This window comes from Manacus candei, unplaced genomic scaffold (assembly GCF_025592945.1).
Source record: "Manacus candei isolate 608988 ecotype Guabito, Panama unplaced genomic scaffold, ASM2559294v1 h1tg000097l, whole genome shotgun sequence".
Taxonomy (NCBI): domain Eukaryota; kingdom Metazoa; phylum Chordata; class Aves; order Passeriformes; family Pipridae; genus Manacus; species Manacus candei.
The window spans coordinates 671,552-696,698 of NW_026138145.1; the positions used below are offsets into that span (position 1 = coordinate 671,552).

General features: G+C 43.4%; 1 protein-coding gene across 8 annotated transcripts in view; it reads left to right on the forward strand.

Moving 5' to 3' along the window:
• The window catches only part of KTN1 (kinectin 1), a 76,598-nt gene that overhangs the window by 39,071 nt on the left and 12,380 nt on the right, over window positions 1-25,147 (forward strand). For 2 of the 8 annotated variants that reach the window (XM_051768749.1, XM_051768750.1), the window contains exons 10-37: window positions 882-969; window positions 1,273-1,439; window positions 2,079-2,147; window positions 3,916-3,953; window positions 4,535-4,625; window positions 4,919-4,987; window positions 5,721-5,758; window positions 5,876-5,966; window positions 8,276-8,344; window positions 9,399-9,433; window positions 9,563-9,653; window positions 11,010-11,078; window positions 11,912-11,949; window positions 12,576-12,666; window positions 12,827-12,895; window positions 14,468-14,505; window positions 15,142-15,232; window positions 15,342-15,419; window positions 16,282-16,319; window positions 17,153-17,243; window positions 17,338-17,406; window positions 17,814-17,851; window positions 18,780-18,870; window positions 20,834-20,920; window positions 22,763-22,852; window positions 23,908-23,988; window positions 24,569-24,658; window positions 24,743-24,835. In XM_051768749.1, coding sequence (XP_051624709.1) covers window positions 882-969; window positions 1,273-1,439; window positions 2,079-2,147; window positions 3,916-3,953; window positions 4,535-4,625; window positions 4,919-4,987; window positions 5,721-5,758; window positions 5,876-5,966; window positions 8,276-8,344; window positions 9,399-9,433; window positions 9,563-9,653; window positions 11,010-11,078; window positions 11,912-11,949; window positions 12,576-12,666; window positions 12,827-12,895; window positions 14,468-14,505; window positions 15,142-15,232; window positions 15,342-15,419; window positions 16,282-16,319; window positions 17,153-17,243; window positions 17,338-17,406; window positions 17,814-17,851; window positions 18,780-18,870; window positions 20,834-20,920; window positions 22,763-22,852; window positions 23,908-23,988; window positions 24,569-24,658; window positions 24,743-24,835 — 2,088 coding nt within the window. The remainder of the gene's footprint in view (window positions 1-881; window positions 970-1,272; window positions 1,440-2,078; window positions 2,148-3,915; window positions 3,954-4,534; window positions 4,626-4,918; window positions 4,988-5,720; window positions 5,759-5,875; window positions 5,967-8,275; window positions 8,345-9,398; window positions 9,434-9,562; window positions 9,654-11,009; window positions 11,079-11,911; window positions 11,950-12,575; window positions 12,667-12,826; window positions 12,896-14,467; window positions 14,506-15,141; window positions 15,233-15,341; window positions 15,420-16,281; window positions 16,320-17,152; window positions 17,244-17,337; window positions 17,407-17,813; window positions 17,852-18,779; window positions 18,871-20,833; window positions 20,921-22,762; window positions 22,853-23,907; window positions 23,989-24,568; window positions 24,659-24,742; window positions 24,836-25,147) is intronic. The other 6 variants (XM_051768751.1, XM_051768752.1, XM_051768755.1 and 3 more) reach the window with 4 other exon arrangements.

Consider the following 25,147-nt stretch of genomic DNA (forward strand, 5'->3'; position numbering starts at 1 on the left):
GAGATGTGAAGCCTGTGGGAATTGCTGTAGCTGTTCCCGTTTCAGATGGGCTGAGCCAGCCTGTGGGTTTATTTAATGTTTTTATTCAGTACAATAGGCTATGAGTGATTACAGACCTCCCTGTGAAGTGAAACTTACCTTCCAGGTAAATATCTTTAAAAAGCTAAAGTGGAGATGTTGAACTTTGTACAATTCCAGCAAGATTTGATATTTCAGACTCATTCATCCAGACGGCATTGTCCTTGTGTGATTTTATTTGAAGCCACGTGTATGTTTAAATTTTTAAATAAATATACTTCTTAAAGATTTAAAATGTAAATGGACTCGGTTCTGGATGCATCTCTTTCCTTTTCTTTGGAAACAAAGGTCTTTTGTATTTTTTTTTTCAGAAGAGAAACTAGTGTGTTCAGGTGACGGTGCCAATCCAGAGCTCATAACTTCTTTAATATTTGTAATTAAGTCTTACATGCCAGAAGCTCTCCCTGCCTTTTGCCCTGGCAGGGGAGAGTTGGTATGAAAAGTTGAGATGTGTTTTAATTACTGGATGCAGATTTATGTGTTGTATGGCTGCTCTGGCTTCTGGTGTTAATTCTGAACTATCAGGGCAAAGATGCTGCATTTTCATATTACAGAAGCCATTCTGTTGAGAGCCTGTAATGAAATCCTGTTCACAATTTGCCTTTCAAATTAATAGGCTAAACTAGTCTAGGAGGAGGATTACAGAGCACGCTGTCTCTCTGATGTGCCCTAATGGAAACAAGAAACAATTTCACTTCATTGCCATATGCTTTGGGAATGGCACTGAGGGGATGCACTCTGAACGTTTCAAAAATAAATTAAAGGTTAGACTCCTTTACATTGACTCTCTTTTTAATATGAAGGTCCAGCAGCAGGAAGCAGAGAGAAGATGGGAAGAAATCCAGGCTTATCTCAGGAAAAGAACAGCAGAACACGAAGCAGCTCAACAAGGCACGTACCACAAAATTCCTAAATAACGCTTGCTGCAGTGAGTTGGCTGTTGCCATTTGTAAAAAAAAGAGGGCATTATTGAGTAAATGGCTTAAATAAAGCTCAGGTGAAGTTGGTACTACTTCAGCACCCCGGGGGAAATAGTGTGTTGTGATCCCAGTTAGTCGGAGCGTTGATGAGGGAGCTGAACCTTGGCTTGCTGGACCAAGGCTTCTAATCAGCCTCCCTGTTTACAGTGAAAATGATTTCCCCCAAAGTTTAAATATCGACTTCTGAATTAAAATCCTGACATTTCTGCTACAGATGTGCAGAATAAGCTTGTGGCCAAAGACAATGAAATCCAGAGCTTGCACAGTAAACTTACTGATACAATGGTGTCAAAACAGCAGCTGGAGCAGAGGATGTTGCAGTTATTGGAGGCTGAGCAAAAGAGAGCTTCTGAGGAGGACTCCATGCAAATGCAGGTGCAGGTAGTATTGCTCAAATATTTTAAGGGTTTGGGTTTTTTTTCCTCTCACTTTGTGACTATAGAAGTACAGAAATATCCTTGAAATGCTGCTTTTAGTAAAGCTTTCCCACTGAATAAAGGATGAGAAAACTCTGCCAGTCCACTTGTGAAGTGAGACCTTGTGTGTGGTGCTGTGTGGAGGTCTGGGGCTATTTCACACCTGAGAAGTGCTCTGGGCAAGTCAGGAAAATGTGCTGACCCAATTTTCCAAGCTGTGAAATGGTGCCATGGCGTGGGGAAACACCCTGGGAGAGCAGCCCTGCACCTTTGATGTTCATGTGAGCTCTTCTGGGGTGATCTCCCTTCTCCCTGGCATCAGGTGGTGAGAGGCAGTGTGGACATAACTCTTGAGGGAGTCAGGAAAACCAAATGGATTATGGTTGGGCAGGGAATATTCCTCTCTTGATACACAGCAGGTCCTTGTGCTTCCACTCAAACTGGTTGATCTTAGTGGGGAGGAAAAAACAGTGTCTTGTAAAAGTGTCTGACATGTAAATGCTGAACTGTTCCTACTAACACAATCAAGGCTAAAAGCTAATCCTAGCAAAAGTTGACCAGCTGCAGATCTCAGCCTGCTTTTCTTTCTGTGCTCTCTTACAAGGAGCTGATAGAGCAGAATGATGCTTTGAATGCTCAGCTTCAGAAGTTTCATTCACAAATGGCAGCCCAGGTACAGCATGTTCTCAGACTTTCTTTTGTAGTCATGAATTGTGAACTTTCATTAAAAGTAAGATTTTTTTTTTTTTGTAGCTTGATATGAGATGTAATGCTGAAGCAAGGACTTGTTAGCATCCTCTGTTCTAATGTTTCTCAAAGTGGTGTAAAACTTTAAGCTTCTTTCTTTTTTGGGGAAAATCCAGTTATTTTCTCCCGTAGTGGCTTTCATTTATAACCAAAGGGTGTAGTACCTTTTTCAATGTTTGTTTTCTGTAGCTTTGCATGTGTAAAATTCTGTCTTGTGGTTCTTCTGGTCTTTTTGCAGTCCTGTGAACCATCTGTTTGTGCTTTTTTCCCTTGTGAGAAACATTGTCTAATGGTAACTCCTGTATAAAGTTGTTTGTTCGTTTCTGTGCAGAAGAAAAAAAAAATCACACCAAAACCCCACCAAACCTGCACAATGCCCTCTCTCAGTTATTTTAATCTTTAAAATTTTGGTTTGATTAGTTTATTTGAGAAATTATTTCTGTTGTAAACACTGTGTAAAGCCTCAGGGTCACTGGTGTTGCTTCCATGTAGAGGGTAGGTCACAGAAATCAGCTCAGAAAGGCTTTGTGGGCACAAGTGGAGACTGTTCCTATGCAGTTGGGTGCTGCTTTCTTTTAATCATGGATGTGCTTGATGGAATTTTATTAAATTCCACGACAGACTGAAAATCTGGATTTGCTTGAAGTGTTTTAACCCTTTGGGTGTGGAGAGAGTAGTGAAGGAAGAGCTACTCTGGATTTACAGCATCTTCCTGACCTGCTCCTCTCATCCTTAGTTCTTTAGAGGCTTTGGAAATTAATCCCTAGGGAAATTTTACTTTTTAACTCTGGGTTGCACAAGGAGAGCTGTTGGAAGGAGGTGTGTCCTTTCCCTGTGCAGCCCCAATGGCCATGAAAATTCAGGGGTGTTTTTCCACCATGAACAGTGGGTGTAAAAAAAGCCCTATGGAGAGGCGAGGTTGGACTGGATCCTGCCCTGGATATCAGGGTTGATGAAACTCTTTTGGTCATTAAAGACACCTCTGGGACTGGACTTGTTCCCTTTGATATTTTTTTCCTCTGATGCTGTTCTCCATGGTATGATTATGGATAAGGCAGTACAGGGATTGCTATAGGGTCTCATGGGCACAAGCTCTGTGAGATCCAGGATTTTGGGGGAGGGAAAGACTTGAAAGGAGAACCGTGTGTCTGAAACACAATTGTCCATGGAAGTTCTGCTACAGCTGCTCCCAAACTGGATGTGAAACAGTCTGCAGTGTGATGGGTCTCTCCTGCCCTGTTGTGTGTGACAGTGAAGGCATAGGGTTTTTCCAGGGAGAAAAAAAATGCCACTTACTGATTTTATGTTGCTGTTGCTGTTCCTAACACAAGTCCTGATACACTGTGCAGGGTTTTCTTTTTTTAAATTTGAGTGGTTTGTCAGCAGAATGTCCCATAAAGTGCTTAATTCCTGGGAGACAGGTGCTGGTGAACCCCATGCCTTGTTTGAATCTGGTGAAGGGGAAATAACACAGGTCCTTTCTCCCTTCATGCTGCCTTAGGCCAAAGGGGAAGAATGGACATTAGTATGGGCTGGTATTCCTTCAATGTTCCTTAGCCAGGCAATAGCTGGAAGCATCCTGTGCCAGTTTAAAATAACTAGACAAATGCTATTCCTGGCTCACTGTAGATGAGGATTCTTTGACTGGCTTTACTTTCAGCTATTTCTTTTTTTTTTTTTTTTCCCTTTTATAGACTTCAGCTTCAGTCCTGGCAGAAGAACTCCACAAAGTGTGAGCATTCATTTCCTCTGGGATCTGGGAGGTGTTCCTGGCTTTCAGTGCCTGCCACCTTCCCTCCACGCCACGTGCAGGAGGGACCGGGGAAGGAATTGTTGCTGTCTGTGCTTTTAACTTCTCACCACGAGTTTGACTTGGGAGCTGGGAAAACCACTTCCTACGGATTTCCCTTCCGTGTCTGGCCTCAGGTTTGGAGGCTGTTGTAGGTGGCTCTGTGTGCAACATCTCTCTTGTTTTCTCTCTGCCTGTGTGCAGGGTCAGTGCAGGGTGCAGGAATGTGCGTGACCACGAGAATTGTTATTATTTGGGCTGTGCCAGGAGGGTTTGTCCCTTTGGGAGAGGGGGTAGTTGTTGTGTTTCAGAGCTAGAGAATGTCTCATAAATTTTTTTTTTTGGCAAGCGGACAACATTTTAAAATGGAAAAGTTTTTGGACCCAAAATGTACAGTCAGCAGGATTTAGAGTAGGGGCTGGATTTAAGGGCCAGCATGTATTTTGTGTTTAGCCTGATGTTTCCTGTACCATTTTCGTCCAGATCTTTTTGTACTGATCTGTCATCATTTCTCATTTGTGCAGGATTGCAGAGAAGGACAAACAGATCAAGCAGATGGAGGACTCATTAGGCAGTGAACATGCCAACCTGACCAGCAAGGAGGAAGAGCTCAAGGTATAATAAAAGCATGTGTAAATGCCAGCTGATACAGGGGGAGTGTTGGCTACCTGTACCAAAGGAAGCCCCCAAGGCTGCTGCCTTTGGCTCTAGAAACAGCCCCTTCAGCTACAAGTCTGCTCATTTGGCTCCTCTAGGCCAGTGCTAGATACTGAGAAAGCTGTTGATATGGAAGCTTGAGGATTTTCCTTCAAAAAGTAACCTGAAATGCTTCGCCCTGGAGAATGAACTTACCTGAAATACTGTCTATATATGAACTGCAAATATATTCCTTCTTCTCCTTCCTTCAGGTCTTACAGAACATGAACCTGTCCCTGAAATCAGAGGTCCAGAAGTTACAGACTCTGACAAATGAACAGGTGAAATAGTTTTTTCATTAAATATTTAATTCTGCTCCCTTTCCACTGCCTTTTCTTCCATAAATGCAAATGCAGATCTGTTGGCTTTAAGCAAGCTGTGCTTAAGCACATTAATGGTGTGAGGCTTCCGGATCGGGCTAATACCTGATTCCCTGGAGTTCTTACAGCTGGGGGGAGGCCTAATTCTTACCAGCAAAATCTTTTATTTGGATATCCAAGTTACTGAAGCAATTTGCTTGGTTGGTTTAGATTTTTTAGGCTCACAGAGTGCAGGACACTCCACAGGAGTGATGAACACAACTGTCCGTGAATGTGCAGTCCTGGCATTTGCATACAAAGGCCATCAACATTCCCCCCACAAAAAAACCCCAAAAGCACACAACCCCCCTGCCTCACCATAGAGATCTCATCAGAACCAAACAAAATGCTGTCCCTCTGTTATTGCTACGTGGCCTGTTTATTACAGAGGTGGAAATGAAGTGTTTAATTAGAGATAATCCCAGTCGTCAAATGAATCTCTTCGAGATCTTCTTGCCTTTGCATAATTACATCTTGCCTGGTGTAGATTGGTGTTGTAAAAGTGCATGAAGACAAGCTTACTCCTTTCACTCTTGATTTCAGTCATGTGCTGAGAGGCCAAATGACTTGTTCTAGCTTTTTAATATTGTGGAATGAAAGGTTGATTGAATCATGTGATGTATCCTAAGTCTGTGTTAATCCTCTTTATATCTAGGCTGCTGCTGCACATGAGCTGGAAAGGATGCAGAAAAGGTAAATAGCTCTGGGATTTGATAAACAATGTTTATCAGTCTTTTTATGTTCTTCTGAATGGTGCTTTTTGTAAGACTTGGATTGGGAAATGTATTTAACTGTTCTGCTGTGTCTCAGCATTCACATCAAAGATGACAAAATAAGAAGTCTTGAAGATCAGCTTCGAGAAGAACTTGCCCAGATTTCAAACACAAAAGAAGAATTCAAGGTAAGGTAAAGAATAGTTACTGTTGTGCTTATTTACAGTAAATTTTCCAGACTTTGGAGGTTGTGAAGCAACTGCAGAACAGTGAAATAAAACTGACTTTTGTGTGTTAAGGTAAATTACAGTATTGTGTTTACAAGAGAAGAGCAATGTGGGATGTCACAGTAGTAGCAGCTGACTGTGCAGCAGACCAAGAGGTGGGGTAGCACATGTTAAATGCAGTGTCTGCAGTTGTGAGGAGTGAGGGCTTTGAAATCTGCAGGAGGAGGTTGTACAGTAAAAGCTATTGTGATTTTTCCAGCATTACACCTTCTAATATGACTTTCAAGGCCTTGGTGTGAGCTTTTGTTGCTTAAGATTACCATGCCAAGTCTCTGTTTTCTGTCAAGGTGGGTGTAAAATTGCTTATTTTCCTTCTGCCTTTTTCCAGATTATTTCTCACAAGGCTGCAGCTAAACTGCTGAAGCTTTTGTTCTGACATCTGGGGTCTGCACAGCAAAGCTGCTGCTTGTTTCTAGATGGTGTGTGCAGAGAGCAGTTTAACCCCTCCTTGCCCTCTGCCACCTTGGCCTTTTTCCTCTGAGCTTGGGCTGTTAGAGACAGCCCTGCTTCCTGAGAAGGGTGATGACTCTGTCTTTTTAAGTCCTTCAAAGCCCAGGGTGGGTGCTGCTGCTCTTCTGATGTTTCTGGTGTGAGGTCAGTCACTCTGAATCTCACTAGGTCGGGTTAGTAAGGTGTTTTTAGTGAGGAACAGAGCAGGTGGGTAGTGGCAGAGGCAGGATGCTTTTGTAGGAGAAGCCTCTGGAGTCTCCTGGAGCTCTTTGAAGCAGGTAGTAAACTTGATTCATGTATTAAAGTGGCACTTTCAAAGAGGTTTTGATGAGAGTCCCTTGCAAGGCTCAGTAGTTTCTCTGAGCTGTCAGAGAATAAGAAGGAAGAAGTTTGCTCAGCTAATTGAACAGGAAACAAAGTACAATTTCAGTTGATTTTTGGAATAAAGCTGTTGACTGGATCTTCAGGGAAGTGTGTGCTGAGTAACTGGTGCATAAACAATGTGGAAAGGGGAGTGGGAAGAGATGGCAGGCTGGAGTAAGTGGGCATGTCTCAAGTTAGTGACACTCTCAGGACTTTCAGCGTGGTGGAACACTATAAAATAGCAAGTGAAGTGGTGAAAATGTGTAAGAGCAGGAATAACATGAGCATCCTTTAGTGTGGTGGTTTCTGTAGTAACTGTTACCCAGGAAAAAGGCCTTAGAGGTGTTGTGAATGGATATGTGCTGAAATCAATTCAGTGCTAAGTAGTGGCAAAAATCACCTGGAGGCAATTCTAGCAGTTCTTGGGGAAGTGAATAGAGAACTGAATGCAGAAGATCATCATCATGATAGTGCAGAAAGCTACAGTGTGCTCTCAGCACGATTATTATGTGCACTGCTGGTCTCTTCTTCCTCCTGTCTTTCTTCCCAAACACAAATGAGACCAGTACTGTACTAAATGCTTCCACCTAAGGAAGTGCTGCTGTTTCCCATGCACATGAAAGTGGGAAAACCAGAGCAATGCTTTTAATCCTCACTGTTGCTGTCCCTTCCTTCTCATGTTTTCTCAGTAAGGCTGAAGCACAGAGCACGTGCCCTGCTTTTTACTTTCGTAAAGCACCGAGCAAGTCTTTTTAAAAAAAGACTTTGTAAAGCAAAAAGCAATAGTAGAGGAGGATTTTAAAATACCTGTGAGGAATCCAGACAGACAGCCTGTCTGTTAAGGGCTGCTGTGCCTGTTGCATGGAGCAGGAGTGCTGGAGGAGAGGCCAACTGTGGTAGGGCTGTTTGTGTTCCCCATTCACCTCTTCCCAGCCTGCAGTGGGACCCAAGTGTGGGAGCTGTACAAACCTCTGCTGCTGGATTGACAACTCCTTGCTGTGCTTTAAGGCAACTAGAGAGGGAATCTTGGACCATTTGCTTCAGCAGATGAGTGTTTTGGAAGAGGCAGCTATCAAATCTTGACATGATGGTGATGCTGCTTGAGGAGGAAAATGCATTTTTTTCCCCTGAGCTTCTCACACTTGTTACTGTCTGATTCTCTGCCAGGGAATAAAGATGGTAACAGCTGAATTTCTCATGAGAACATAAGGACAATACTTTTTTCCTTAATACAGAAAAGCAAGAAAGAAGAGGAAAGGACTCTTTGTAGTCTTGTAGCTTCCAAAGAGCTCTCTGTAATGACTTCTGTGCTGTTTAATTACCTCACTGCCATTATGGAAATGCTGTAGTTAGGCTTTGCAGTTCTGAAGTGATAAAATGTCTGAATTTTCTTCTAGGTTCTCAAGGATCAAAACACAGCTCTGCAAGCTGAGGTTCAGAAGCTGCAGACTCTCCTATCTGAGCAGGTATAGCCAGTGTTTGCTGAGGTTATATCAAATATCTTCCAGTCTTTTAATTTCTTCAGTACCTTTTTCTTAACCTGGTTGTAGGCTGGACTGGTTGGTGTCAAAACTGATGCTTTTTAGGCATTTTCTCTTCCATGGAGGGTTCAAGTAAGGCAGTTGTGACTGTCTTCTAGACCTAGTCAAGGGTGTCCAAAGAGACCAGAGCCAGATTTTTACCCTGCTTGTTTTCTTCCATCCTGGACTGAATTCTCAAACCAGTGATAGCAAAGAACAGACCCCTGGAATGGGAAAACTCTTTACATTGTGATGTCTTTGGCCTCCTGTTCTGTATTTTTGCCCATGGCTGCAGCCAGTCTGGTGCTCACAGGATGCTGCAGGTCAAAGCTGTGGAGTTGCTGAGCTCCATCTCCTTTGGCAGCATTGCCTGGGAACACCTTGTGAGCACCTCTGACTTTGTACCATTGAGAAAACTTCCTGAAACACTGGAAAAAGACTTGCAGGTCAGGAAACTTTTATTTCCTTTTCTGGGTTGGTGTCTGCTGGCCAGGAGCTCCCTGTCTGGAGCAGCTCCCTTTTTTCTGGTGGAGAACCAGATTTGCAGCCGTGTTCCCCTGGGTCTGGCTGATCTCGTGTCCTGTCTGGAAGACTGGGGCTGATTTTTTTTCCTGGAAGCTGATTTATATTTCCCATCTGGTCTCTCACAATGTGGTGGTGTTGAGAAATCATAAATGTTCTGCTGAGTGAGCCTCAGGTAGAGCTCGTGATTCCAATAAAAGCTCAAAAAAGGGAGGTACTGAGCTGGCTGCTGTGGATTAAATGCTGCAAGTCCATAAAATCATCCAGGCATTTGGGCTGGATCTGTCCCTTCTCTGATATATTGATAACTTTCCAGCCTCAGTATTAGAGACACAGGTACCATGAGGACATCCTCCCTCTACTTTATTTTGCTTTCTGTATTAGGGTCGTAACCAAGCTTCTGGTTATTTGTTTTTTTAAATACCAAACCATTATTTATCCAGTTAATGATGACCCCATTGTGTTGTATTTCTTTTAGACAAACAAAGACTTGATAGAGCAGATGGAAAAAAGGTAAGAAACTTTTTTCTTTTGAATCAGAGGCTAAAATAAAGATTTTGTTTGGCAGTAAGGTTACTGTTGGTAGCTAAACTGCCTTCAGAGGTTAACTCTTTCTCCTAATACTCACTCTTGCTTTCTCAGCATGAGAGAGAGGGATGATAAAATCAAGACAGTTGAAGAGCTGCTTGAGGCAGGACTCATACAGGTGGCTAATAAAGAGGAGGAGCTGAAGGTAAAATCTTCTGTATTATCTCTTGATGGGGAAGTAGAGATTAAGTGCTCTTGTGCAAAGTGTGTGTTGGAGTGCTCATAGTGCAGCCTGAGATAATTCCTTTTGAATAGGAAAAGCATCTTGTGGAGACAAGGTTAAAATGTTTTTTGTAAGATAGACTAAGCATTAGCATTGCTGGCCTAGAGTAAGTGCTTCTCTCTGCTTAATCTAGAGCAGATTTTACTAAAATGCAATCCTGGTGTCCTTTGGAATAATGGGAATACATCTCCAGAGCTATACATTTGGCTTAACCTCCAACAAATCTGCCTTTAGGAAAGGATGTTTTGTAAAAATTTGGCATTAAGAGATTCTTGCATCTTTTTTCTTAATTGATTATCTGGAGGGTTAAATGGATTATTAAGTATTGACGCTTTTTGGGTGAGGATAGAGTTATTTCCTTCCTGTTTGTTTATAAAGAAAGTAGTGATGAGAAGCCTGGAAAGCCAGAATAAAAATCCCTGTGTGTTTTCAGCTGGCTTTTGTTGGAAAGTTGTGTCCTGTCTACCTAGACAAAGTCAATGTTCCCTTTCTTAATGTCCCTAAATTCCAGGTGCATTGCTGACACCCCTGTGCTGGGGAGAGGTTGCAAAACTGTCAGGTTACTGAACAGCCAAAGATATGAGCACGTCACAGGATAGTTTGAGTTGGAAAAGACCTTTTAAGATCAAGTCCAACCCATTCCCCCAGCACTGCCAAGCCCACCACTAACCCATGTCCCCAGGTGCCACATCCACAGGGCTTTTAAATCCCTCCAGGGATAATGGTATTTTACAAATTCATCTAAGATGTCTTAATTATTTGTTTGAAATAATATTCTATAGTTTTTTTAACAATGCTAATGGCAGTGTTAGGGGTATGTGAATTTTTAAGCTTGTAGTGTGTTTCTGTACAGGGACACCTCTGACTCCTTGTGTATTTTGGACATTATTACTGACTCCAGAGTAGGATCTAGACTGTTAAAGCCCAAGGTCTTATAGTTTTCATTATTTGAATCCTGATATCATATAAATACATTGAAAGTAAAAGGCTGTCCCAAAGATGTGAGGAATGGCAATGGCCTATAACATGATGTCTTACATTTACTGTACCTGGGCTCTAATTTCCTATACACTGAAATCCACTCCAAGTTATCCATGATGAATAATTAGTCCATTGAATACTTTGGCTCCAACAGCTGCTGAGGGGGGGGGTGTGTGTGTGTCTCTTTCAGAATTTCAAAGTCTTTCACTTATTCTAAAAGAAATTACTTTTCTGTCAAGCTTAACACTTTTTCCCCACCAAATGAGTCTTTCATTATCTGTGTGTCTGCTTTCAAAGGCACTGAGAACGGAAAATTCATCCTTGAGAAAAGAACTTCAAAGTCTGCAAATTCAGCAATCGGAGCAGGTAGTACTTTTCATCTAAAACTTTTATTACACCTAAACTAAATCTGAAAGAATCTTGCTGTGGTTGCAAAAGTCAAGGGAAAAAGGTGGAGATGCCTTTGAAGCCTGTTGGCAAAGCATCCTGTTTTCTTCCAGCCCTGGTCTGGAAGCTCACACTTCTGTCAGATATTTCCTGTGCAGAAGTGTAAGAAGCAGGGCTGATGTAAAGGATCCAGAGTTGGCCACACACTGAAGTGTCTGTGGATTGGTTTTTCCAGAAGCCCAGAGCAGCAGGCATGGCTGGGAGGCAGCTTGTGCTGCCCCAGCTTCCTGGTGTGTGTTGGAGCTTTCCAACATTAATCCCCACTCTGCAGGTGTGACTTACCCCCTTCTCTTTATGTCTCTAATCAGTGACACTGTCATTTTTGATGTTCTGATCAGAAGGTGCCTTTCCTTGACATCCAGCTCTGCTTGGACAGCTCAGGAGGGCACTTAGTTTCTAGAAGAATCACTTATGGAAAAAGGGAAGCACAGTGACCATGAAGAGATGTACAGTAGTGCCAGTATTAAAGGTTAACTGATCAAATGCTGGTCTTGAACCTCACCCTCCCCTGGTAAAGATGGGGTGGGTTTGCTTTTGTTTTCCTGGAACTTGCAGCAGACTTGGTATTACTGGTTTGCCAGAAACTGGAGACTGACAGCTAATTTTCTTAGGAGATAAATAAAATCATTATGCTGCTACATAGTTTACTCAGTGCCAGGGTACTCCAGCTCTCTACTCCTCACCCCTCAACACTTGCAGATTGTTTTGCTATCTTCTGTTTTTTTTCTAAGTTGAAGCTCTGTTTTGGACAGGTTTCCTTCCAGTCACTGGTGGAGGAACTCCAGAAAGTGTAAGTTGCTGCACAGATTTAATTTCTGATTGTTACTTCTCTCTGTCTTTATCCCATGACTACAAGTAAATCACTTCCCCGAAATTATTTGCTTTTAACTGGGTGAAGTGTTTGTGTGTGGCAGGAAGCATTTTCGCTTTAGAGGCACATCATGTCAGATCAATACCTTCTGCAAATCCAGTTGCTTCTCTGCTAAGCAATTAATTTCATAAGCCTGGCTTGGACTAGGTGAGGAGTTGCACTGATTTGTCAGATACTCATTTTTGTTCAGCAGGCATTTTAAAAGGAGTAAGCTTGTTTGCTCTGTGTGTACTGTAAGTTGATAAATACTTTGCTGGAAAGTCCAGTGAAGGCTGGTTTTAACTGTGTGTCATTCCAGGGACTGTTGATACCTTAACTTGCATTTTTAGACTGTAATAGTATCTACTTAGCATGTGAATTACTGGTTATATAAAGCCAACTTGTTCTGATTATTCCCAGTCTTATTCTTCCTATTTGTTCTTCCTGCCTGGTCCCGCTGTGGATCCCAGAGCCTGGTGATGTGATGGGATAACAACCAAAGCTTGTTTGTTTGCTGGAGTAGCACGTTTTTTTTCAGCTCATGTTGTCCCTCTACTCTCTTTAAGGATCCATGAGAAGGATGGAAAGATAAAATCAGTGGAAGAACTCCTCCAAGCCGAAGTCCTAAAAGTAGCAAGCAAGGAGAAGACTGTTCAGGTATCTCTCTGCAATCCCTGCCTTGGCTCTTGTGTGGATGCCACTGACTACCATCCCTTTGTTACTGCATGGCACTGTAGAGCGATGAACTTGTAGCATCCATTCTTGTGGCGTTTTTGTGTTTCCATTGTCCAACCCTGTCTGTTTTGTCATTGAAAAGGCTTTGACACAGGAAATAGAGGCTCTGAAAGAAGAAGTAGGAAATTCCCAGCTTGAGATGGAGAAACAGGTAAAACACCTTAGTGGCAGCAGTGTGAACCAGCCTTGCCTTGGATGCGCTGCTCACTCATTTCTGTTCTGGTGTGTTTTGTTTCACTGCTCGATGTCACTGGGTAGGGGAATGTTTTAGTGGTAGAGCTACACTGTTCTTGGATATAAAGCCATAAATGTGTAGTGTAACTAGTGCTGTCCTTCAGAAACCACGTACCTTTGGATGCCTGAGCTTTTTGGACTGTTAGTATGGAATTTGGCAAGAGTTGCTATAGCTTCAGGCACTGCAACATTTACTCTGGCTGGGCACAGTGCATAATGTCCCTGTAGTAAACATGGAAAACTGGGACATTTTTGGGGGCTGACAACTTGGAAATTTTAACTTCTGAAGTTGCATCTCCTGTTGTTGGCCTTTCTGTATTGCTGGAACAAAAACTACAGGCCCAAAATAGTATCTGGTTTCCAGGTAAACCCAAGACTGTTTTCTTCCCAGTGCCCAAAGAGAGTCGGTTTTGGCACAGTAAATTTTACTCCAGCTCTCAGGAATGCAGGAATGGAGGAGTCTTGGCTTTTTTGGCATGATTGCTGTCTAGCATCCAGAACAAAGGAAGCCCACGTTTCCTTAGGGAGCCCATTCTGCAGGCAGCTCAATCCATCGTGCTGTCAGGAAGTTTGCTTGTTTGTGTGGGTTGTGGTTTTGGTCTGCACTTTTTTTTTCCCCCCCAGTCTTTCTAGCTACACATTCCAACATGTCACCCCCCTTTTCTTCTTCCCTTAGTGTTAAAGTTTTGTCCTTTTTAGGCAAAGCTTCACAGAATGTGTTTCCGTCTTGGGCTTTTCCTCCAAAGCAAATTTCCAGGAACTGAGGGAGTTATTTTTGTGTGTTTCCTTCCCTGGAACTGACACAGAGCTCAGAAAAAAAGGGCAGTTTGTAGTTGGTGTCTCTGGAAAGCTCCAAAGGTGATACATTTGTGCCCCTCCTGCAAGCAGAATAGAGATTTTTGGGAATGTCTAAAACTCCTGCCATGTTGTGGTAGAGGATCTGCCACAGATAACAGCATCTACACAGATAACTACTGTCAGTCTTTCATGCAGAATTCAAAAGAAACATTCCCACTAAATCTTGTGTCTTCCACCCATGTTCAGCCTTAAATGAGAATTTAAAGGAGTGCTGACATTGCAGAGAGCATCCAAAAAATCAATTCCTTGTGCAAAGACCTCAGTGATCAGGGATGGTCCCTCTGGTTTGAGCTGCAGTGGCCAGTGAGATGGTTGTCATCATCAGTGTCTGCTTCTTCCTGTGTGTCCCGTGGTGGAAACATGGGCCTGCTTGTGTTCCCATTTGCACCATTTCCTTTGCTGCTCTGGAAGCCACATTTTAGATGTGGAGAATGTAGATAGTAAAGACACTTGGCTTCTCATAATTAAAAAAAAAAGACAAAGGAGTGTTTATGCTTATATAACTGCAACAAATAGTGCCTATTTTATGAATGTCTGGTTTTTTTCCCCATGTTTCTCCCTAGAGCAGTTTTTAGCATTTATTTTGTCTTTTCCACCTGCCTTGAACTGAAGCACTGATTATTTTCTTTAGGTGTCCATTACATCACAAGTCAAAGAACTTCAGACTCTGTAAGTACAGTTGTTAATGTCTGATCTGCCCTGTGCACCCCTTACTTCTCTGCTCTATTTTAAGTTAAAATGTTCTTTCCTGCTGTCTTTGCTCCATGTGGAGTGATCCAGGCTGTTAACACTGGTCTTAGATGTGTGTCCTTATTAGAAATACCTGGTCCTGCCTGAGACAGCAAACAGGAAGTGCTGCCTGGCTTTGTGAGCCCCAGTTTAGCTGCAAGGGATTAAATTCAAGTCAGGATGGAGGGATGTAGGCAAGGCATAGAGGAAAACTGACTTTGGTAATATCTGTGCTGTAACTGGGTGGGTAAGGGATCAGTTAGTCCCTCGTGTCCCCAGCTGGGGAGGGGGAAGGAAGTATTTTTAGATGAGGAGAGCACACGTGTGTGATATCCCTGCAAATATGTGTCAGCTCTCACTTAAGTGAGCAGTACCACTGATCAAGGGCATCTCCTGCTAACCCAGGCTCTGAAGTGGAGGTGTTCACACATTGATTTTTAGCAGGTGAATTGTGTTTGTGCCTTTGATCAGAGATGCTGCTTTTGTTTGTGTGCTGCAAAGCATAGGATGGTTTATTTTCAGGTGGATAAAAAAGAAGGGTTTATGCTGTGTGTCTCTGTGTGTTTAATGGTACAGGCTGAAGGGGAAGGAAAAGCAGGTGAAAACCATGGAGGCCTTATTGGAAGAGAAGGAGAAAGAGATTGCTAAGAAAGGAGAATGTCTGCAGGTAAGCCTTCTTTGGTATTCTGGAGGGAAATAAGTTCTGTTGCAGCATTTCTGGCTGTGAAAAAGATAAATTTACATTTCTAAACTTGCCTTTTTTTTTTTGTCCAAAGGGTCAGAAGGATACAATTGCACAATTAACTGTAAAAATTCAGGAGTTAGAACAGCAGAACCTGCAACAGCTCCAACAGGTACAGCCTGCAGTGTGGATGTGGTTTGGGAATGCTCCTTGGTTGAACAGGAAAACGTTTCTCTCCTCTACCTCTCAAAAAGGGTTTGCATTGCCTTCAACCTACAGAGCTGTTTTAAATCCTACTTGACTAAGCTGGTAGTCTGCTGTGCAGAGATCCCACTAGTTCAGCTGTGTTCATCCAAAACAGGTTTTACATGGATAACAAGTTCTGAGAGCTTCTTTAGCTGGGCTGATATTGCATGTAATGAGGAGCTTTGGTGGTCTGAAAGCTTTGAAGCTCCCAGACAGAATCAGAGCCGTGTCCTGGGCACCTCCTTGCCAGACTGAAGCAGGTCTGGAGGCCTCTAGTCATGGAAGAACTCTTGCTGTGACTGAATATAGCAGCTCCTCTTAAAGTGGTCAGGCTTTGCTGTGATCCCTTCCTGCCTTTATCTGGGGCTGGAATATCTTGGCTTTTGATTTCTTGCACTGGACTTTAGAGCAGGTAACTGGACATCCTTGATGGAAGAATTTTCCCAGTAAGGTGGTATTCTAACTCAGTTTGGATTTTTGTTGATAGTAAAAGGGGAGAAACCGAGTTGCACTTTTATTTTGGGTGGAAGTCTAGACAGGAATATTTCCCAGGGGAAATATGGAATGGAGAGCAATTGGCTGGTGTGAAGTTTGGGATGCTTGGTGTAAGCTCTGCTTCTGAAATCCATTATGTGTTTAGCTATTCTTGGATCAGTGTCTGATCCAAAACTCCTGGTATTTCTTTGGCAAGTGTCTTGCAAGTTGTGTGTTGCTTCTGCTCATGCAAAGAGTTGCTGTTAATTTGAAAACTGTGCCATCAAAATGAGATTGGGAATTACTTTTTACAGGTACCAACTGCATCTCAAATCCAGGACCTGCAGAGCATGTGAGTATGCATAGTAGCAGTTCCTCAAGTGTCTGCTGAGAATATGCATTTGATGCTGGCATTTATCTTAAATTGGAATGTATGAATTGGTTTCAGGAATTTCATGGGCTTTGCTAAAATAAGCTCTTAGTGCTGATGGCTGTTCAGTGTCTGGTGTCCCTGCCCATCCTGCCTGAGCAGTGCTGCTGACACTCTCTGGGAATGTTCACTCAGGGCTCTATTAACCAGTGAAACTTCCTGTGTCTAGTGATAATTTCTCCTTCTGTTTAGCATTTTTAAGAGTGTGGACTGAAGTGCCTGTGGCTCAGCTGGTGGAAGCAGTGAACAGATCCAGTCTGCCATTTCCAGGCTGAGATGCAATAGCCAATTCTCCAGCTCCTGTTTTATGGAGAAAGGCTGCCAGGCTTTCTGTTTTGACTCTGCTTTGTCTGGCTGCTCTAAGTCAGAGGAAGGTCGTGTGAGACTGTGCCAGAAAGGGCTCTGTCTTTAATGCAGCTCTTGTGATGTGCTGCCCTCCCAGCAGAGCTCTGGTAGAGCCAGGACGTGGTACCTGAGGCAGCCTCACCTTTAGGAGAGTGTCCCTGGCACCTTCAGAGCCACCTGGCTTGCAGGGATTGCTCAGGTGATCAGTTCCTTAGGTTGGAGCTGTAGTGCAATGGTTTCTTCTCCATGTGTGTGTGCTCTCCTTTTGGCTGATTATTATATGTAGCATACAAAATTTATTTATCTTCTGCTGCAAAAACTGTCCCAGTTAGTGTCTGTCCCTTTTTAGCATAAATTTTTTTCCTTACTTTAATCTTTTTTTTTTCTTACTTTCTAAACCATCTCTGCAGGTTGAAAGGGGAAGAAGAACAAATGAAGAAATTGAAAGCTGTGGTGGAAGAAAAAGAGAGAGAAATTGCAAATCAAGAAAAACAGTTGCAGGTAAAGTTTTGATAACATCTTTGAGGAATGTATGTGTTGTGAGTGTGTATCTGTATTTATGCATGAGTATATATTACCTTTTTTCTTTCAACAGGAGGTGCAAAAAGAAAATGAATCTTTTAAAGCTCAAATACAAGAATTAAAGCAGGAGAACTGCAAACAGGTACAGCTTCCAATTGCACTGTTTGAGTGAAGTTGAAGGGAGTGATGGTATCTTGTAAGATGGTATGGAAAAAGCAGAGGTTGTGTTGACCGTGGAAATCCAGGGACAGCTTCAGGGCTGGGTTGCACTTAAGCCAGTTTTTCTGGCTGTGGATATCTATTCCTGTTTCCCTTTATCATGTGGATTTGCAGCCTTGTGTTCTTTCTTACTCCTGCATTCTAATCTACCTTTCCACCTGGTCTTTCCACGCTGTATCCCAGCCAGGCTCCTGGCCAAGGGGAACTGGATGGGATTCTCTGAAAGGCCCAGAGTGCAGCTGTGTGGTGTTGCAGCAGTGCCTGATTAACAAGGCAGATCATGGTCTCTGCTGCTGGTCTGCTCCTAACACATTTCTGATCTCTTTGTAGGCATCTCTGGCTGTCCAGAGCGAGGAGCTTCTCCAAGTGTGAGTAATGCCAGAAGTTGAATGCAACTGATTCATTTCAGTTACTGCTCAGGAAATTTAGAAGGTGAAATAAATGCCAAATGTACAATATCAGAGTGTGAGAAGTGGGCAGTAAGAAAACAAAGAAGTTTGCTATCTAATAAAACTTGAACATGGAGATTCTGCTCACGATGACAATCCTGCAGTCTCCTGCAGACAGACAGTGATGGCAGTGTGTTGTGCCCACCACGGAAGTGAGCCATGATTGATTTAATTTTGGATGTATGCCAGCTCAGCTGTATGGCTGAAAAGTTAAATGTTGGTGTTTCAAGCAAAAGTGTCAGGCTTTTTTTTCTTGGAACTTCAGCTCAGTAGAGGGGTTTTTGTATTATAAAGTCATCCGGTGGAAATCTCTTCCCAGGGAAGATCTCGGGGGTAAAAGTGTGTTATAACGTGGAGCTGAAGCACACTAAATAACCATGTGGAAGCTGATGCCATACTGCCTTACATTGTGCTAAGCAAATTGCCACTGTCATGCATTTTTGGCTGGCAGAATTATTTGTCTTTTAAGTTAAATGACTTATAAATTGTGGACTAGGTGCTTGAAAGGGAATGCTCTTATCCAGCAGGCCTGTTCTGTGGTGCTGTACTAGTGTGGGCTGGCTGACTTATCCTCAGCTAATGCTCTGCCTTTCTGTGGCCCTGATAAATGTGTGCAGATGCCTCTTGTAGGCAAACAACAGCTTTACAATGGGCTTTGCTCTGGCAGCCCGTGGTTCACAGAGCAGTGGGAAGCAAGCGATGCTGCCAAGTCAGCGAGAGCAGCTTTTCAAAGAGAGTGTGTTGCTGGAAGGGAAGGCAAGGCAGTGTATGGGAAAGGGTGTCAGTGCTTCACTGGAAATTTCTTCAGTGTCTCCTGACTTGTTTATGGTTCTCTTTGTCAATTCAGGGTTGCAGGCAAAGAGAAGGAAATCGCCAGTCTCCAAAACGAGCTCGCCTCTCAGAGAAACGCCTTTGAGCAGCAGAGGAAAAAGAACAACGTAAGGAAATTCTTCCCCCACTGCCCTAGAAAACCCCCCAAACTCCCAAACCAATCAAACCTGTGTGCACAGCACTCCCTGATGCCTGGGGCATTCTGCAGGGAGTGTCTGCTGTGTTGTGCCCCCTGGACACTCCTTTCCTCTTGGGAGTGACTGAGCATACTTTACTTTACTGGTTTAGAGTTTGTCACCTCCTTGACAATTTGCTTATTGGATGAGAGGAAGGAGAACTGCTAGGGAACACATCCCAGAGCAGGTTCTTAGATTTGGATTCAAGCCTTAAAAGCCCTGTTGAGAAACACATCCTTTGCCAAGGGAAGAGGAGGGAGGGTGGGAGGATGAAAGGTGCTGTGCTCTGAGTTATGGTCCTTGTGCATGGACATGGGAGGAGGCATTACCTTCAGGGTGGTCAGATCTGGCTCTTCCCAGTCCTGAATGACTAATCCTGACCTTTCTGAGTGGGTGAAGGACCATGAGCCTTCCTTCACAGCAGCTGCTGATGGTGCAGTTCTGGTTGTTTGTGGATGGAATTAAAGCTTGTATCTGCCATCAGAGAGCTGTGAAGTTACTTCCTTGTAATACATTACCTGTGGAGGGCAAGAGTGTTATCTTTTAAGTTACTTGGAAGAAAGTTGATTTATCTTGCCTATCCCTCCTTGATTGCCTGTAAAATCTGATGGATACCATGCAATAAGCTTTATTGCTTAGTAGAGGGGCAATATAAGGAAGATGCACAAGGAAAATATTGAGCTGTGGAACAAGGACTGCTGCCTAAGAGCTGAAATAAAATAGAGGGAAAGTGGCTGAGTAGTCTCTGAAAACAGATGAGCTGGAAAGGTAGAACATATGCACGTGTGTTTCCTGGGGAATCACAAGGTCTGAGTACCCTTCGTGGTGCAGGCAGAAGTCTGACTGCTGCTAAAGGGCAGACCATGCCTGCAGGTCCCAGCTTTTTCTCCAGTTTTATCCAATATTGTGTTTATATCCTGTAGAACAGCCCTTAGGATAGCAGGCAAACAGAAGTGGTGAAGTGAAGCTGGTGTAGGTACGTGCTAGGGTTTGAATGCCACTTCGGTGAATTAAGAACCAATACAGAACAACCCTTTGCTGAAGGAGATTGCTCTGAGGGTTGGAAAAAGTTTTAATCCTCCCTGCAAGGCCCACCATCCTTCCTAGATATGAGCTGTGAGGCTGCTCTTAGAAGAGCTCTGGGCCTCCTCGCTGAGCTTGCATGTTGACGCCTTGTGGAGTACACGTTTGATGACCTCGCCAAGAAAGACTCAGGAGCGCGGCACTGCGGTCTCTCCATGTGGATCTGGGATGTGCTTGCCACTGCTGAAATCCCAAAAACCTCCCAGGAGGGCTGGTGAGCAGCAAACCAGTTCTCTGGGGGTGCAGTGGAGAGACCTGTGTGGGGTAAACTCTGCCAAACGAGGCCCTGAGCTTTGCGTTTCTAAAACCGGCCCCGGCGCAGGAGGTTTGGGCTGAGGCCCAAGGTCGGGTTGCAGGATCAGGGGCATAAATGTGCACACACCTCCATGTCTCCTGGGGTCCATGCTGGGTTCTGCACCGCGACATGCCTAACACTCTGTTGTGTAATCTGTGGTTTGGTGTCTGTGTTCCTCACTACTTTTGAAAACTTCCCTCTTTCTTCTTACAAGTGCAGTCAAAGTGTGGGGTCGCTGTAGTGATACAGCTCTGCAGTAACACTTGGATCAGTTTTGGACACGGGGGCAGGTTGGGCAGAATTGGCATTTTTACCCCCCCCTCTTTTCATTCAGACTCTTTGAACATCACACTTGGTTTTTGCTAGTGTATGTCATATTCCCCAGCAAAATCATCTTGCAGTAACCAGCATTTAAATGCAAATGGTGGAATGTAATGCGAAATATATCTCTGAAGTAAAAAGGAAAACAGTTTGAATATTGGCTGAACTGAAATCATTCTTTCTAAAAATGATTAGGACCTTCGGGAGAAAAACTGGGAAGCAATGGAAGCATTGGCATCAACTGAAAAATTGCTGCAGGACAAAGTGAACAAGACTGCCAAGGTTGTAATGTTGACTGCTAGAAATGATGCATTAAGCTAGAAGCAGATCTGCAGCTGGTTTTTTAAGTGAAATGGAGACGTTTAACTTTTACTGCAGTTTAAGTATAATCTCTTCTGAGCGATCATTCATATACTCTCACCTCTGCTTCTTCCTGTTGTCTTTAGGTTTTTTTGGTTTTTTTTTTTTAATTGTTAGTTTGTGGGCATGCTGACTTTTGATTTCCGTTTGCATAATTGTTAGAGCTGTTGTGAATTGTTTTTGCTTTGTGGGGAGCTCCAGAATAAAAGCTGTGCTGGTGAGCAACCTGCTTTCTTCTACTGGGCTTTGGCTGTGCTTGAACAAATCTATTGGACCTGTGAAGAACCAGGACTAAATTATTATTATTATTTAAAAACCTGGGAGCTTCTCAGGAAAATGGTGTGACCACAGCTGTGAATTTGCTCCTTGAAGGCATGTGAAGCTCGACAGGGACCATGGGACCGATGCTCAAAACGATACAGGGTGTGATTCGCTCTGAAAGGAGCTCGTGTTTGCTGTGAGCCTGATTCAGTGTTAATTGCCACTGTGCAGAATTAAAAAAAAAAAAAAAGGCATCAAACTAACTGTAGGAACACAAGTCAGGTAGCTAGAAGCAGAGGAGCTCTGATTTGGGGTTGTGAGCCTGTGTTTTGGAGGTGTCTCTGCTCTTCGCTGGCCCCGCGGTCAGGGAGGTTTGTACCTGCTTTTGCTGTGTGCTAATGCTTGCCTGCTTTCTCTTGCAGTTGGAAGACCTCACCAAACAGCCACTTGCCACTTCTTGGTGGTTCCTAAATTGCTGCCAACTAACACACTTAGCACTACTTCACAACCTAATGTCTCGTTTCTGTCTCTGAATCTTAGCCTGCTCACACCACCGACCTCTTGCAGCAGGGGAACTCAGAGCAGCAAGGCAGTGATGTCAAAGGAAAAAAAAACCAACAAGTATCAGTGAAGGATTTGGGCTGAAAGCTTCGTTCTGTGAAGGGTTTCAGGCTTTCTACATTTAAATTTAAATGGGAGCCTGAGTGTCATGGGGCTAAATTAACCCAATCTGCCACAAGCACAGCAAGCATATGTCCTGTGGCTGCTCTGCTTTAAATGTTAAATACATGGAAGGATGGATCTGTGTTGCCCTTGGCTCTGGGTATTTATATTGGCAGAGCAATAACAAAGAAAACCTGGAGATTGTCACACAGCTCTAATAATTATTTCCCATTGCATCCAGGGTTGGGACAGGAGGATGTAAGGGTCTTCCTCTTGAGTACTTAATGTTTAGAAGTCTTACTTTCTTGGCCTGGTTCAAATGTGCATTAACACAAAGTTTCCTTTAGATTTTAATTCTCTGTTTTTGATGTGATGACGTTAACTTAAGGTGACTTCTTTTTTTTTCCCACCTAAAATTGTTTAAAAAGCATGGATTTTTAAAAAAAAAAAAAAAAGTTGATTGACCAAACTGCTTGTTTTTGAGCTCGCTCAGGTTGAGTGGCAGGGTTGGTGTGATCTATGGATGCAGTTACTCAGCACAGTGTAGCTTGTGTTGTGAACAAGTGACTGATGGTGTGATTTCTGTACAGCCAGGCTAGATTGGAGGCGAACATAAGAAAATAAAAGCTTAAGCGAGAACAAATGTGAAGGCCAAATTCTGAAGCAATTTAGTGTCCATTTTTGAACCAATTTACTGGCAATTTTAGAGACTATAGCGCCTTTCTCACTTACAAAAGGACTTTCTGGGTTAAGTAAGTTACTGTAGGCATAGAAAAGGCTATTGCCAGGTCTGTGGAGTGTTTTTTCCCCCATTTCATGTGAGCCCTTCTCTTGGTTTAGGAGAAGCAGCAGCATTTGGAAGCTGCCGAGATGGAGACGCGCGAACTCCTCCAGAAGCTGTTCCCTAAAGTCTCTCTACCTTCTAATGTGGTAAGAGAAGTGGCTCCTCTTAACCTTCTGCTGGGAACCAGGGAGCTCTGGTCCTGCTGTGCTGGGCAGTCTGGAGTGTTTCCTCACAGTCCCCTCTCTCCCAAGGTTTTTGCAGTGGGACAAGAGTGTCTTGCTGGTGATGCCTTGTGCTTCCCACCAGCAGAGAGGCAAAGCTGCCTCTTATTTCAAGACAAGTGTTAAAAAAGAAATTGTCATTATTGTGTGTTTTCTTATTGACTCAATATCCAATTTACCTGTCTGTGTCATCTTGCAACTGAGCCAGTAAATTTTGAGGGGTGAATAAGGTCTGCTGTGTGTTTGCTCACTGTCTGGCACAACGGGGATCCATCTTTCCCCCCCCCCCTTTCTGGAGGAGTTGTGCTGCCTCAGTGACAGCTAACACAGTTTAGGAGGGTTTATTTTGTTCCCAAGCACTGATTTCCAGTTTTATATCCTTGGTGGCTGTCAGTTGTTTGCAGGGAAGGTGCACTGGGTTCGTGTGGTTCAGATGGGGTGAGTAATGTGAAGTGAGGCTGGGAAAATGGGGTTTGCATTCCATTTATAACGTCTAGAGGTTTTGAATATTCATATTTAAAATTGTTCCCAAATGTGCTAAACTTAGTCTCCTGATGAGCCAGTCTTTAAAAAGACTGTTTCTGTAAGGTTATAAAACAGCCTTCCTAGAATTACGCAGCAAGCGTCTGCTTTAATTGCTCAGGGATTTTGGAAAAGATTCCCTTCAATCTTCAAATACTTCTTGTGGAGCCCTGACACTTGCAGGGAGTCCTCTGTCACCCAGCTGTATTTCAGCACATCCAAGCCCCTGTGAACTGTGTGTGTGTGTGTGTGTGTGTCATAACCTCGTGCTCCTGGATTGCTGCCCACCAGCCCCTTTCAGCTGTGTGTGGCACTGGCTGAACAACAACTGTGTGTGAGCTCTGGGGACTCAGAGGACTGAAACACTGCTCCCTGAGCCTGCAGTTGGGAGGCAAAATGTCCTGAAGATAGCTTTTGTTGAGGTTATTCTCAGCTTTAACTGAATGATTTCCCAACAGAGCCACAGCGAATGGATATGTGGGTTTGAAAAGATGGCTAAAGAATACTTGAGAGAGGCTTCAGGATCTGAGGATGTCAAGGTAGGCACAAGGTGGACAAATTGTGTGTGGCATAATGTATTTTTCCAGTGTAAATCTTACACACTGTCAAGCTCAAATTCTCAAACAAGTCACAAGAAAATTGCTTTATAGAATCCTAGAATCATTTGGGTTGGAAGGAACCTTAAAGATCATCCCCCCTGCTTTGGACAGGGATGTCACTCACCAGACCAGGTTGCTCCAAGTCCCATCTAACCTGTCCTTGAATACTTCCAGAGATGGGGCAGCCACAGCTTCCCTGGGCAACCTGTGGGTGTTTGCAAGTTGTAAATCAGAAATGTATTTGCATCTTTGAAAAGTGCCTCGTGGAGTGGGGAGTTCATGAAATTCAAAATCCCTCTTCCCTTTTTCAAGTGATGGGCATTTTTTCAGTAACTCACATGAAGTTTGTGCTTTGAATGTTGAGAGTTGTAGGTGAACATTGCACTTGCTCTTGTCTTTGCATGGGTTGGGAAGACAGACCTGCCCATGAATGACACCAGCTTTTGGAAATAAGATGAATAGAACTGAAATCCATCCACTGAGATGTGACTCCTGTGGTCCCTTTTTTTCCTTTGCCCAGGCTATGGAGCAGAAGTTGAAGGAGGCTGAGGAAATGCACATCCTGCTGCAGCTGGAGTGTGAGAAATACAAATCTGTTCTGGCAGAGACGGTGAGTTGGATGCCTGGTCACCTGTGTGGTGCTTCAAGCTGCCTTTCTTCTGCTCTGAGCTTTCAAATCCCTCTCTCTTCTTAGGAGGGGATTTTACAAAGGCTACAGAGGAGCGTGGAAGAGGAAGAAAGCAAATGGAAGATAAAAGTTGAAGAATCACAGAAGGAACTTAAACAGGTATTTCTGAAGATTTTTTTTTCCCTTTTTTTTTTTTTTTACAGCAGCCAGGCAAGTTCTGCTTGAAGTCACAGAAGGTGTTTGAGCTCTGTGAAGGCAGGTGTAGAACAGCCCTGGCTGCCTGGTTTGATGTGCTCGTGACCAGGGAATGAAAAAGGTGAAGCCTGCAACAAGTATAATAGGAGTGATTCCTCACATCAGTAGTATTTTGGTGCTCTGATACTTTACATGAAGCTAAGACTGATTTTTAGTTTTTAAAGGAATGTATTTCCGTTAAATGGACCTGCAAAATGGGGGATTTGTCGATATCTT